Source organism: Mauremys reevesii, linkage group 7 (genome assembly GCF_016161935.1).
Source record: "Mauremys reevesii isolate NIE-2019 linkage group 7, ASM1616193v1, whole genome shotgun sequence".
Classification (NCBI taxonomy): domain Eukaryota; kingdom Metazoa; phylum Chordata; order Testudines; family Geoemydidae; genus Mauremys; species Mauremys reevesii.
In genome coordinates, this window is record NC_052629.1 from 5,862,142 (window position 1) to 5,876,155 (window position 14,014).

The 14,014-nt window shown below is 46.8% G+C and overlaps 1 protein-coding gene across 1 annotated transcript in view; it reads right to left on the reverse strand.

Annotated features, from left to right (window-relative positions):
• Nucleotides 1-14,014, reverse strand: part of COL17A1 (collagen type XVII alpha 1 chain) — a 68,945-nt gene that overhangs the window by 12,321 nt on the left and 42,610 nt on the right. Inside the window, exons 28-45 of the mRNA XM_039482334.1 lie at nt 13,563-13,598; nt 13,025-13,087; nt 12,521-12,556; nt 11,279-11,350; nt 10,949-10,975; nt 9,359-9,394; nt 8,777-8,812; nt 8,458-8,538; nt 6,980-7,015; nt 6,170-6,250; nt 4,843-4,896; nt 4,656-4,697; nt 3,699-3,761; nt 3,473-3,523; nt 1,861-1,887; nt 1,723-1,764; nt 1,476-1,541; nt 1,005-1,055 (exon numbers count right to left, since the gene is read on the reverse strand). Coding sequence (XP_039338268.1) covers nt 1,005-1,055; nt 1,476-1,541; nt 1,723-1,764; nt 1,861-1,887; nt 3,473-3,523; nt 3,699-3,761; nt 4,656-4,697; nt 4,843-4,896; nt 6,170-6,250; nt 6,980-7,015; nt 8,458-8,538; nt 8,777-8,812; nt 9,359-9,394; nt 10,949-10,975; nt 11,279-11,350; nt 12,521-12,556; nt 13,025-13,087; nt 13,563-13,598 — 900 coding nt within the window. The remainder of the gene's footprint in view (nt 1-1,004; nt 1,056-1,475; nt 1,542-1,722; nt 1,765-1,860; nt 1,888-3,472; nt 3,524-3,698; nt 3,762-4,655; nt 4,698-4,842; nt 4,897-6,169; nt 6,251-6,979; nt 7,016-8,457; nt 8,539-8,776; nt 8,813-9,358; nt 9,395-10,948; nt 10,976-11,278; nt 11,351-12,520; nt 12,557-13,024; nt 13,088-13,562; nt 13,599-14,014) is intronic.

Genomic DNA, 14,014 nt, shown 5'->3' on the forward strand with positions numbered 1-14,014 from the left:
GCTGTTGTTATATGTAAAACCTTAAATTTATCTGAGCTATTTCTCTGACTCATCACCACACCATCTGAACATCCCACAGTCCTTAATGCATTTCTCCTCACAACACTCCTGTATGACAGGGCAGGCCTCTGATCCCCATTGTACAGAGGGGAAACTGAGGCACAGAGAGCCACTTGTCCAAGGTCATGCAAGAAGCCTGTGGTGGAGCAGTAACTGGACCCCAGGTCTCTCAAGTTCTAGGCTCATGCCCTCACCACTGGACCAGGCTTCCGTTCCATGCCCTCCCGAAATGCGCTTCTCTGAGCCACCTCTCCCACATCTTGTAACATCACCATCAGCTGGCAGGATCCTGCTATCTGTCACCAGCATGAAAAATCCTGGGCAGAGCATTTCCTATGATGAGCTCCGAGCTCTGGAATTTGCTCCCTTTTGCAATCTGCCAGTGCTTCTCTATGGGAACCTTGAATCAGATTTATGGTTGATTTAGGCCACTGGTCGTTTAGTCAGAAGGTGGAGGAAGGGAACGGGGGGGAATAATCTGTGTTGTGGTTTAACATTGGCAATAGATACTGGGCCAAATTCATCCCTGGTGGGACTCTGCCAACGCATCCCCTTCACAACGGAGCTACAAGGTGCCCAGGGCATCTAAAGGAACTGGGCCCAAGTCTCCTCTCACACTGGTGTAAATGAGGAGTCAGTGGAGTGACCGTGGTGTGAGTGAGATCCGAATACGATGCTTGGATCTCAGCGAGTCAGGCCGTCGAGGCAATGCAGTCCCAAAGGACTGGGTGGTTCCTGCGATGCAGAAAACGGAAAGGTGCGATTCTGAAATTGTCCATTTTGGGAGAGACTTTGGGAGACGTTCAGGAGTGCCTAAGGGGCTTAGGAGCACAAATGCCATTGACTTTCAGGGGGACCAGCCCTCCTAAATCCTTTTGAAATTCTCTCCCATTAATGTCAGCATTTCCTGCTACACAGGACCAGATAGAGTCTGATCCCCTTACCTGTTGAAGACCCTCCTGGGATGCCGGGAGCCCCTGGCACGCCTGCATCACCTGGAAACAAGGGAGAGAGACACAGGTAGCCTGGATCGACCAGCAAGGGATTAACTCATCCCTCGGGTAGTTTATAATGGCTGATGTGCATGTCCCCTTCCAGCCCCTGCACTGATTCAGTCTGAGATGGGGTCATCCCACACCCAGAGGCATGATCATGGAGACTGGGGGGAAGGGACAGGCACAAGCAGTCTTCGCTAGCCATGCAGCGAGGCGAGTAAGGGCCAGCAGCAACGGCAGATCCTGTGCTCAGGGCAGTGCAGTCACTGCTCCCTTGGTGCACCCACAGAGGGCGGCAGGGCCATGCTTTCACCCTGCACCAGCCCAGGAGGAGCAGGCTGCCTCAATGAGAGCCTGGGTGTGAAAGGGCTGCAGGTTCAGGGCATGAGGAGGAGGAGGAAGGGTTTTCTTTTCACAAACCTTTGTCTCCTTTGGGTCCTCGAGGCCCTGCGGGTCCGGGAGGTCCCTGGATGGCGACTCCAGCACCTGCCCAACCAGAATGCCAGGAAAAGGAGTCAGAAGTGCACAGGCAGAAAAGCCTTGGGGGAGATCCTGGCCACACTGAAGTCAATGGGAGTTCTGCCATCGATTTCAGCCGGGCCAGGATTTCACCGCCTGGGTCCAGAGCAATTAGTGCAGAGAAGGAAAGGCATGTGTGCAGACTGACCTGAAGCAGAGATTCCTGGGAGGCCAGGCTGACCTGGTTCACCTATATGAAACACACAGAGAGAGGCCAGTCACACATTCCTGCTGTTATAATATCCCCCCACCTGACAGCCGTGCTGTAGGCTGGAATCCTATTTACCTGTGAATCCTCGTGGGCCTGGTGAACCTGTGAACAGGAAAACAGAGGCATTGTGAGACTGTTCACACCCACAGGCCCTGATTGAGTACACAGAACACAATCACAGCATCTGATTTTCAGGGCTGAACTGGGTATTTTAACCCTGCCAAGGGAGGGAATTCCCTCCCCTCCACAACAGCCAGCTTCCTGCAGAGCACGGGTTTATGTTTACCACTCCCACATCCACGCATGCTACTAAGCACATCTGAGTCCCAGAAGACCCTGCAGGGCAGCAAAGCCATGGGGGAGGATGAGCACCATCTGTGTGACCATGTCAGTGGCAGGTCCTGAAGGAACGGAATCGCTCTGTGGCTAAGGCAGAACAGAGATGGGCCTGGAAAAGACCAATGAACGCCCCCAAATCATAACCCAAGCCGCGTCGGATGCCACGCTTTGCAAATGGATCTTGTCTCTTTGATGGCAGAACCAAAGCTCTGGTTCCAAACATCCCTGAATCTTATGGGCACTCGAAATCTAGATCGGAACGTCATGGCTTGTCACTGCCCTGGCTCCTGAACTGGAATCTAATTAGCTGCCACAGAGCCAAGGGAGAATCTTATTTATTATGTGTGCTCAACAAGGACAAGTGCAGAGTCCTGCACTTAGGACGGAAGAATCCCATGCACTGCTACAGACTAGGGACCAAGTGGCTAGGCAGCAGTACTGCAGAAAAGGGCCTAGGGGTTACAGTGGAGGAGAAGCTGGATATGAGTGAAGAATCTGCCCTTGTTGCCAAGAAGGCTAACGGCATTTTGGGCTGTACAAGTAGGGGTGCTGCCAGCAGATCTAGGGACATGATCATTCCCCTCTATTCGACATTGGTGAGGCCTCATCTGGAGTACTGTGTCCAGTTTTGGGCCCCACACTACAAGAAGGATGTGGAAAAACTGGAAAGAGTCCAGTGGAAGCCAACAAAAATGATTAGGGGGCTGGAGTACATGACTTATCCCCATAAGAGAGGCTGAGGAACTGGGATTGTTTAGTCTGCAGAAGAGAAGAATGAGGGGGGATTTGATAGCTGCTTTCAACTATCTGAAAGGGGGTTCCAAAGAGGATGGATCTAGACTGTTCTCAGTGGTGGCAGATAACAGAACAAGGAGTAATGGTCTTAAGTTGCAGTGGGGGAGGTTTAGGTTGGATATTAGGAAAAACTTTTTTACTAGGAGGGTGGTGAAGCACTGGAATGGGTTACCTAGGCAGGTGGTGGAATCTTCTTCCTTAGACTTTTTAAGGTCAGACTTGACAAGTCCCTGGCTGGGATGATTTAGTTGGGAATTGGTCCTGCTTTGAGCAGGGGGTTGGACTAGATGACATCCTGAGGTCCCTTCCAACCCTGAGATTCTATTCTATTCTATTCTATTCTATTCTATTCTGTGGTAGCTCCTTGGAGCACCGTCATGGCCCAGAGCCCCACAGACAGAACAAAAGGACTGTTCCTGCCCTAGAGAGCTTCTGCGTTGCTTATCAGTATGAGGGTTTGGCGCGGAGGCACTTTACCAGTGACTTGAAAAGCCAGCTCTTGGGGAAGGCTCATGATGAGTCGGAGCTGTAGGATCTGAGAGAATGGACTCACCTTGGTCTCCCTTTGGCCCTGGTGGGCCTGGTGGGCCTGCGAAGAATGTTTCTGTAACGAAGACAAAAGGGTTGTTTAATGTACACAAGCCATGGAGTGGGGGAGCATGACATGTCCCCCTGTCTATATCCTCCTGAAGCCAGGGATCCCAGGGGTTCATTTGAACCACAGAGCGACAGAGAGGTTTCAGAAGGATCCAACACAAGAATCAAGTGAAAGTACCTACCTGAGTTGGGCACGAAGGAGCCTGGTCTTCCTGGTGGGCCTGGCGGGCCTGGTAATCCTTCTCCTAAGCCAGGGAGATAGAACAATACTCAGAAGGGAGGGTACAGGCCGATGAATACAGCAGTCCGCATGGCAGAGTCGCTGGATTGCCAAACCTGGGGCCAGTTCCTTATTTCTCACTGCACCTCTATCCCGCATTAGTCAGTCACGCCCTGCTGTAATACTGGAGGATCACAGCGCGATACAGTTAGGGTGAAACTCCATTTGCAGTGTGGTGCAGGAAAAATCCCAGAGTGCCTCAGTGCATCCAAATGGCCTTTTTACTCCTCATCCAGTGAAGCTTTACTTACAGAGGAGTTTTCATTCCATAATAAACGGGCCCCACGCTGCTCAGCTCCTGGGGCTGCAGCAATCACCATCTACCAGCTAGTTTTTAAGTGCTGCATTGCACAAAGATTGTCACCTCCTCAGCCTCCTCCGCTCTGGCTGAGAAGAGGAAGGGAAATTACCACTAGCCCACTGAAAGGGGAACAAGGAGGCATCCTTAGCAACCAGGCTAGACCACTGGGCAGTTGAGGACTGAAGATGCTACAGCTGCAAAGAAGAGTTGGCACCCTTTCGCCTTTCAGGGTGAAGACATGACTTTCCTGGCCAAAGACTCCCCACCCTCCTTCCCCCAGAGGTGAGGGCCACCAGCAAGTCCAGGGTGTGGGGGGATTTTGCTAGACAGTTCCTTTCCCGTTGTCATAAAACTCCCCTTCTAGTGAAGCGTGTCTGTGTGAACACACGGGGTTAAATCCTGGCCCCGTGGAAGTCAACGGCAAAACTCCCATACACTTCCATGGGGCCAAGATTTCTCCCACAGAGTTTCAGAATTACTCATCTGGGGGCACATGACAAATCGACTGTGAGCCGCCCCCTCCCCCCCTTCCATGTATGTGGGGGAACAAGGTTTTACCTGCCGGGCCGCGAGGTCCGGGTGGTCCCTGGATGGAAGCGCCTGACAAAAGAAAAGAATCAGACGCATTCAAGAATATTTGCACAGCAAAATGAACAAGTTGGAAGCATGCTGCAGGCTTTAGTCCACCCCTGTGATCTCGCCTCTGTACTGCACCATATGGAATATTCTATTATAATATATATACCTGGGGGTCCTGGAGGGCCGGGGAGGCCTGCTCGTCCCAGTAAATCTGATGAAACTGAAAAAAAAAGAAAATATTTTTGCTCTGGGTGGATTAAGGCAAGATCCTTGGTACAAGGCCTCATGGGTCAAAGAGGACCTGGACACACCCATGATTCTGACAGGCCAGTGTAGGGCTTCCCTTGCTAGTCCCTTGGGGACCATGAGAACAGGCAGCAAGAACTGGGGCAGGTGAGGTTGGGATGGACAAAGAAACAGCCAGGAATCTCTCTGGACAGTGAGGACCTGTGAGAAAGACCAGGGAGGGCAAAGATGCTGGACTAGGATGACGGGACTTTTCAGGAGGAGGAAGAGTTTTTAAAGGAGGGCTTGAATTTTTTGGTGAGCGGGGGAGAATGCCAATTTTTGATGAATCTGGGCCCCGGATAGTCTTAATTAGAGATGGACTCCAGCCTCAAAGCTGAGATGTGAATCCCAAGTTCGGGGGTGTTCAGATCCAGGATTTGGGTTCAGCCCATTATAGAGCTATGGAGCAGTCACAAAGTTCTGTTCCAGATCTGAATTACTCCAAATGTAGTGTTTGCATATGGGGAGCAGACTGGGACCACTTTTAGTCTTAATCCATCCTTGATCAACATCCCAGACATACTTACAAAAGCTTTTCAGAGCATAGTAGAATAATCCAAGGTATAATAAATAATTGTAATAGTAATTGGTTGCAAAATGCACACTGTATTACATAAAACAAATAGATTTTCCCCACAGGATACTGCTGTTAACTCAATTCTGTTGCTGTCACTTCTGCCTTGAAATTTACATTTCTTTCCCTGCTGATTTTTGTCCTCAAATATTTGGGAGATTCTGGCTCTTGGTCCTCCTCCACATCCATTTAACATGTCACTTTAGGCTGGTTACTTCTTTGCAGCGGGCTTAGCATTAGTTTTGTTGTGAGCACAGGGCAGCTGCATGTTCTTGTGGCCTAGTGACCAGAGCACTGCAGTAAGACTCAAAAAGACTTGAGTTTCAGTCCTGGTTCTGCCCTGCTAAACCATTGAGCAGATAAGGTCAATGCCCTGTGCCTCAGTTCTGTAAATGGGGATAATGATACTGCCCTCCTTTGTAACGTGTTCTGAGCTCTACCAATAACAAGTGCTAGGTACTATTATTGTCATCGTACAGATACCATGAGCCCCAACTAAACCACATGCCCACTCCGTCTACAACATATTGAGCTAGAGGCATCTCAAGTTGAAGGACCCTCCTCCTGGTCTGGTCTCACCCACTAACTCTTCACGCTGCCAGTAAAGAACAGAAGCAGCATCTCGTCTTACTTTGAGATAATGAAGTTGCAACTTCTGATCTGATGGTTTCCATAACGGTTTCACCTGCGAGCCCTCTCTCGCCACGTGGACCTTCATCAGGAACAGAGAGAGTGTGGGTTATTTAGCCAATAGAGGACGAGATCTACCTTTTGGGGGACCTGCAAGGCTGCAGGCTAATGTACTAGCTTCTGATCTCCTCTGACATGGCTTCAGATTTTGCTTTTTGTTACAATAAGGTGGGTGACACAAATTCAATCCTTGATGGACATTCATCCAGATCTGGAAATTCCTCCATAATCTGCCATTATTATCAAGCTCAGTTCAGGGTCCATCTCTAGCTCCCACCTTTTTACACAGCAGGACCCCTAGGTCAGGACCATAGATCCTCAAAGATAATTAGGCACTTAACTCCCACTGAAATCAGTTCCAATGGGAGTTAGGCACCTAAATACCTTTGAGGATCTGGGCCCATATAACAGAAAGGCAGCTTTGATTGGAATGTGCTCTACTAGATAAAATAATAATAGATGTATCTATGGCTGTAGCTTTCACACAGAAGATATTTGGGCACGCCCCACCCACTCCTCTCTGGGGCTGGGGTGGGGGAGATATGAAAATTGGGAATTTCTTAGAAGTTTAATTAAAACTATGAATGCAGACGAATGAGCCAAAATGAAAAGATCTGCAGACAAAAGAGAAAGAGATTGTGCAAGAAGCTGAGAAATAAGGAGCGGGACTGAAAGATTTTATGAAAAAGAAAAGAAATGAATGCAGCTCATTCAGAGGCAGGCAGTGTGCTAGGCAGACTGTGTACGGTACCTTGCAGTCCGGGGAGACCAGCTGGCCCAACAGGACCTGGTTTCAAAGGACAAACAAAAAACGGCTGCATTAGATTTCCATGGCTGTATTTAACAGCATCAGGGGACAATCAATAGGCCTTTGAAAAGAGCTGAGCACATCAAATAATACATTTGTCCACGCAAGTAAATTAAATCAGGATAGGGGCATGAATTAATCAGCATGCCAGTGGATACTGGAGGTTCTGGAGAGGTGGTTTTTAGTTCAATACCTAGCAAATAAAGCACATGCTCCATTTAGACTGGTGAAATAACCAGGCAGGTATGGGGTATAATACAAAGACAATGGGCCTGATCTACTCTGCCTTGTCCCTTCCCTTGATGAAGCTTAGGAATAACACCCCTGAAGCCAAAGGAGTTACACCATTGTAAGAGGCAGACAGGTGCGAGAGGAATCAGCACCTCTGAGCTTTGCACTGACTCCGTTGTACTGGAGGGCGGTGACTGCATTAGGACTGTTCAGAAGAGGTTTAGGCTGGGGGCTTAGCATGGAACCTGGGGCTCTTAGTGTTAGGGTCTGGAGCGGGCACTGCTAAAATCTCGTCAGCTGTTCTTGCGAGATTTCTGCTGTCTTGATGACACCCCCACTCAATTCCGGACTGGAAGATAAGCCCCTTCTGCATCTGTGTGGGGGCGGAGGGGTCAGATCCAGGGTATTTGCCCCCCACCCCTTCTTGAAATGCAAAGGGGCTTGGATTTGAGATCCCAGGTTTGACCCATTGCTAGATTCTGTGCATTAGATCAAGATGTAATGGCAGGTTCCAGGCCACAACCTCACTTCCTCCTGCTCTTCCAAAGCCTCCCTCCTACCTGCCCCCTCTTGTATCCATCTCCCACTCCCATCTTCACACCCTCCCCTGTGCTCCAAACGACCTGTCTTCCTTTTAAAAAAATCCCTCCTTCAATTACACATGCCCATTGTGCAGCCTGTCTAAGTGAGGCCCAAGCCCCGGCCTTACTACTGTGGAGATCACAGAGGGCAGGCAAGATGGAGAAGCTAATGAATACAGAGTCCCTGATCTATGTGGCCTGTAGGACAGGACAGCTTGGCAGGGATAGGAAACCATGGACTCCAGAATGCTCCTTAACACTGCTCCGGAAAGGGAGAGTGTGGACCCCACCCAGCACTGGGAGAGCGGGGGACCCTAGCCATGTCCCCAAGCTGGCTGACCATACTCCTGTAGGCCCATGAAGCACCCCCATGGATGTTCACTGGGCCCCTACCTACTGCTCAGAAGCAGCATTTTCCAATTCTGCTTTGTGTCCTCTATCCTACCTGTAAGATGAACCAGCATTTTACCCTGAGATTGTTAAGTTCCTGGCAGGGCAGGGACCTTGTCTTTCTCTGTGTTTCATACAACCCCAAGCACAGTGCTCAGTGAATTCACACTGAACAGCGATGCAGGCTGCACCTGTAACAAAGGACCAGGGTTTCCTTACCTGGGACACCAGGTGGGCCCGGTGGGCCGACTGCTCCTGGTGGGCCTGGAGGGCCAGGGAGAGCAATAGTCGATGAGCCCTCTGCAACACAAAAACGAGGCCATTGGCAAACAGAGAAGAGGAGTAAATCTGCCACAAATATCATTTGTAACGAACGCTCTGACTAATTCTATTGTCTACATTGCCACAACCGACTTAAATGATGCAAACACAAAAAGACCCTGATCCACTGTAGGCACAAGGTAACCATGAAAATAGAAGGGATAATAGAAATTGGAGAAAATCATCAAAAACTGGGGCTGTTCGAAATCATACGTACCAGCAGTTATAACTCGGCCAGGAGCACCAGGTTCACCTAGGAGAGAGAGAGACAAAAGAAGAGGGAGCAATTAATAGATCAACAAAACATTTTGAATAAGTTTCTGATGGCATTTTGGCTTCTGTTCTCATTCCCCTCAATCTTTTGTTAGAGAAATTATAAGGATAGGAGAAAATGGGGGAAGAAAGAGACAGAGAAGAGAGAACTCAGCTAACTCCAAAAGATTCTTTAAGCGAATGTCCAAATGCTACATTTGTCAGAATGCATAACGGGCCGAGTTCTGATCCTACATACAAGTGTGCGTCTTGCACTGAAGTTACTGGGGCTTGTGATCTTGTAGCTGGGGGCAGAGTTGGGTCCAATATGTACATTTCAGAGGGAAAGCTACGCTGATGACTTCTCTGGAGAACACCCTGTTTCTATGTGCTTCAGGAGACTTTTCTTATATCCATTTTTCTTTTTTCTTTTTTGAAACCACTAGGTGCCACTGTTGATCCAGGCACTGGACAGGAGACAAGAAAATCCTCAATAATGCAAAGTACCTAGAGAATAAATGAATATCTGGTTTGAATCCCAACTTACCTTTAGCCCCTGGTCGACCGGGGTTGCCTGGGAGTCCTGGTATGAAGAAACAATTCAAAATTATGAATGTAAATATTTTTTTTCCAGACAATTCCCAGCTAGTGAGAAAAAAACCCCATGCAGTCACTTGATCCAACCATTTATTCTCCTACATTTGTAGCGGGTGCATTTAAAAAGATTTCCTGCTGTTGATTGCACCTCCTTTGCTTTATCAGAGGACCCTTGATACCATTGCAAGATGGTGCACTGAGGAATGTCGCATCATCTGAAAAACCCCAGATTTCTAGAGATGGCCAACAGGATGGTTCAATTGTGCACAAGGACCTGGAATGCCTTCCTAGTAACTCAAGGTGGGATTTTCAGAAGCCTTGTGGGACATTGTGCTGCTAAATAGCTTGTGAAAATCCCATCCGCAGTAACTATCGCAACACCCACTTTGATTCAGAAACCTGTGAGTCGCCATATTAAAATCCCTATTTCGACCTGATGAGGGTGAAGATTCCAAGGAGTTCCTGAACTATCATCCAGCAGAAATATATTTTCTATCATATGGGTGTTGTTTATTGACTCAGGACATCTCAGCCCAGGTGCTTCACCAAGTGACCTACCTATAGCACTGCCTAAAGTTTTCCCTAGCTCACAATGTTCTGCTTTACTCAGTGGGACACACTCCCTCCTTGAGATTGCATGGGCTTTTCTAGCTCTTATCATCTCCTCACCAGCTGATTAGCATTAGCTCATTTTTCCAATGTTTTACAAAAAGGAAAGTAAGTGAGCTTAGTTCTGGTGAAAATTTCTAGGCTGACAGCCCTGGAGGTTGAAATCCTTCATTTATTCACAGGACAGCTACATTATGGGGAAAGGAAATGCAGAGTTCTTCCCCTTAGCACCCCACCAATGTGACTGAACCCTGTTCTGGAGGTGCAGCCTCTAAGATTCAGACAGGAACCCATACCATGATAATTCACCCCTTGGCTGGAAATGCAAACAGTCGGGCTAGCTAAAGACATTTGTGGTGGTAGCTTTGGTGATGTGGACATCTGGTGACATGGAATTAGACTGAAACAATCGACGGATTTCACAAAGACCATTGGGGAGACACCAAATGATAACAAGGCTTGGTCACTGCAAAAATGGGCTGGAAGTGGATCCCAGCATTTGGGAGAGGACACTCCAGCCTTCTGATGTGTCCTTGTCTCGCCTAGGGTTCCATGTGTGGAACGCTGTGCGGCTGAGACAGCTACCAGACTAGTGAGGCGGTAATGTGGATTTAAACTGTACTAAAGAAAAACTGTCTCTCATGAAGGCCCATTCCTCATTACTACAGCGCATTTCAAACTGGGCTTTCCTAGCAATTAAAAAAATATCCGTGTTAACCTAAAAACTGTGGTCAGATGAGCTGCCCTAACTCCATAAATGAGACTTGGTCATGTGTGAATATATGCTGTCAGTCTCATATCTCGGCTATTTTAGTGGTCCCTACACCTGTGTTTCATATAAGGATAATAGGCTCACGAATGTGAGGCTAATAGGAAAGTTAGGGTGCTACAATGTGTTGGTGATAAATCAGAATATGGCTAATTGACTTACCTGGGGGTCCCTGCGGTCCTGTGAGACCTGGAAAAATAAAGGCAAAAATTCTAAGGGATTTGGAAAAATGTCTTGAGGGGAAAAATAATAATTTTGTTTATAATTATGGGCAGATCTTCAGCTGTGCAAATCAGCATCCATATATGTGTGTGTAATCTGCAGATTGCAAAGGGCCCAACATCCACATATCTTCGCATTTCACCACAACGTCCCAGCATGACTATCTGGCATAGAACCATGTAGCGTTGGCAAGCGGGCAATCCCTCCAGATGGGATGTGTAACTCAATGGCATTGTCTAACAATAGTCATTTTTTCCTTTCTGCTTTTACCTGGCTGTCCTGCATCTCCAGTGGGTCCAGGCGGTCCTTGCAATCCTGGCATTCCCATGAGACCTTGTTCCCCTAGGAATGGTTATCAAGACAACTTAAACATACTCAGATTCATGTAGCGCAATAACCATTTACAGTCTAGAGACTGTTGATGTGAAAAGAGCCAACGTTTCAATTGTAGGCACCACCCATAAGTCAGTGGGCATGCTGGCACATTAAGCAGGTACTTTCATGCCTAAATGACCAATTTTAGCATCCAGAGCTAGGAGGCGGGCAACCAAGTTTGAAGTGCCATAATTTTCTTATTTCAAATGTAAGATATAAGGCCACTGCCATGACACAGCATGAATTAGGTGATCTCCAGGAGATCGCATAAGGTATGTCTAGTCACTCGGGCTTTTGCTTGAAATGGGGAGGTGACTGTGCGACACTAAGGAAAATACACATGGATTCTTCAACAAAAAAACACTCCAACATGAAGCTGCAGAACTGGAATTAATTTTCAAACAAGATACCATCAGATTAGGCCTGAATAAAGACTGGGAGAACTTAATTTCCCCAATACTAATTTCTCCCTACTGTTACTCACACCTTCTTGTCAATTGTCTGTAATGGGCCTCTCTCTTACCACTTCAAAAGTTATTTTTCCTCCCTTGGTTTCCTGCTGTTAATTGATTTATCTCGTTAGACTGACCTAACACTTGGTAAAGCACCCCCATCCTTTCATGTATTTATACTTGCTCCTGTATTTTTTACTTCATACATCTGATGAAGTGGGTTCTAGCCCACGAAAGCTAATGTCCAAATAAATCTGTTAGTCTCTAAGGTGCCACAAGGACTCCTCGGGTTTTTTTTTTTTTTTGCTGATACAGACTAACATGGCTACCACTGAAACCTGACACATTTATCTGGTGCTCATGCTACAGAATGAATATGATAGTTCATTCTTAACTTCACTCTAGTGCCTTTGACACACACACGGCCCATCTCAGGTGAGGCCAGGATGATGGAGAACTGGGGCACAAGGATATTTAGCCTCTCGTAAACATCTCTCGGTTCAGTGTTAGATGTTTGATGGCACACTCCTGTACCACTATGATGAGAGGCCAGGGCCCCAAGTCCATCACTCCATTGACTCTGCTACTACATCAGCCACCATCTCAAGCTGCAGGCAAGTCACGATGTAGTTGATCTTTTGCCTCTGCTGAGGGGTAATGAGGGAGAAAAAGGAAAAAAACCTACCTCTTGGGCCTTGGTGTCCATCGGGGCCAGCTGGACCTACCCAAAGATAAGAGCTCATTAGGGATTGCTGGAATGGTCCCACAGTATACCCAGTATGGTGGATATTCCGTGTATGGTGTATAGCTGAACACAAGACTACGGCTTTCTATTATATTATGTCTGAATAAGACCATGACTGGGATCATTGACGGTTCAGTAACTTCCACCAAAAGCTTAAAGGTAAGCTCTGATTTAGTTGGGTTGGTCCTGCTTTGAGCAGGGGGTTGGACTAGATGACCTCCTGAGGTCCCTACCAACCCTGAGATTCTATGATTCTATGACCACTTTTATGCAAATATAATCTAACCAAAAAGAGATTTGTGGGAAAGACCTGACAATACATACAGTACAATTCCACTGTACAGTTATCTCCATTCCAGTCCTCACAGAAATGGAATATCCGCGGGTGGAAACAACACCTATGTGTGTTCTCTAAAAATGTTGCATCAGTTCTTTGTTATTTACCTACGGATCCTTTAGCTCCTGGCTCCCCTGGAAGACCAGGCAATCCTCTTGAGCCTGGCTCGCCTGCAATCAAATTAAATTAAAGTGAATAAAAATAATATTGGTGACGATAGATTTCATGATGATCAACAACATTTGCAGCTTTACAAGCTAAAGATAGTCTTGACAGGACATTCAGGCCTCATGATTCATGGTGCCGCCTGATCACCTCTGGGAACTGGGAGGGAGTTTTGCAAAATGTACAAATTAACTGAGTGCATTTCAGGTGAGGGGGAATCTCTCTGAAGTAACAGGTATAGATCCCTACCCAGGGATACCTGATTATATGAATCAAGGATATGATCAGATATGGCAAACCTTATGTTCTAATGAACAAAAATAATGTCAACAATAACAATATTTTTATCTTTAAAAATAAGCAGAGCAAGTTTGGATGGCAGACTATATTCCCGCATGCACATTTTTATAATAATCCACTTCATATTTTATAGACAGTATTAATTCCAGGACCCCAGACAACAAATGTTTATATACTGACCTGTCAGACCACGAGGTCCTTTCTCTCCATGTTCACCTAAAGCAAACACAAGGGGAAATATAACTTTGTGTAATTCATAGATTCTTAGAGTTATAGATTCCAAGACCAGAAGGGACCATTGTGATCATCTAGTCTGACCTCCTGTATAATACAGGCCATAGAACTTCCCCAGAATAATTCCTAGAGCAGAGCTTTTAGAAAAAATATCAATTTTGATTTAAAAGTTGTCAGTGATGGAGAATCCATCCTTGGTAAATTGTTCCGATGGTTAATTACTTTCACCATTCAACATTTATGCCTTATTTCCAGTCTGAATTTGTCTATCTTCAATTTCCAGTCATTGGATCTTGCGATATCTTTTTCTGCTAGACTGAAGAGTCCATTGTTAAATATTTTTCTCTCATGTAGATACTTATAGACTGTGATCAAGTCACCCCTTAACCTTCTTTTTG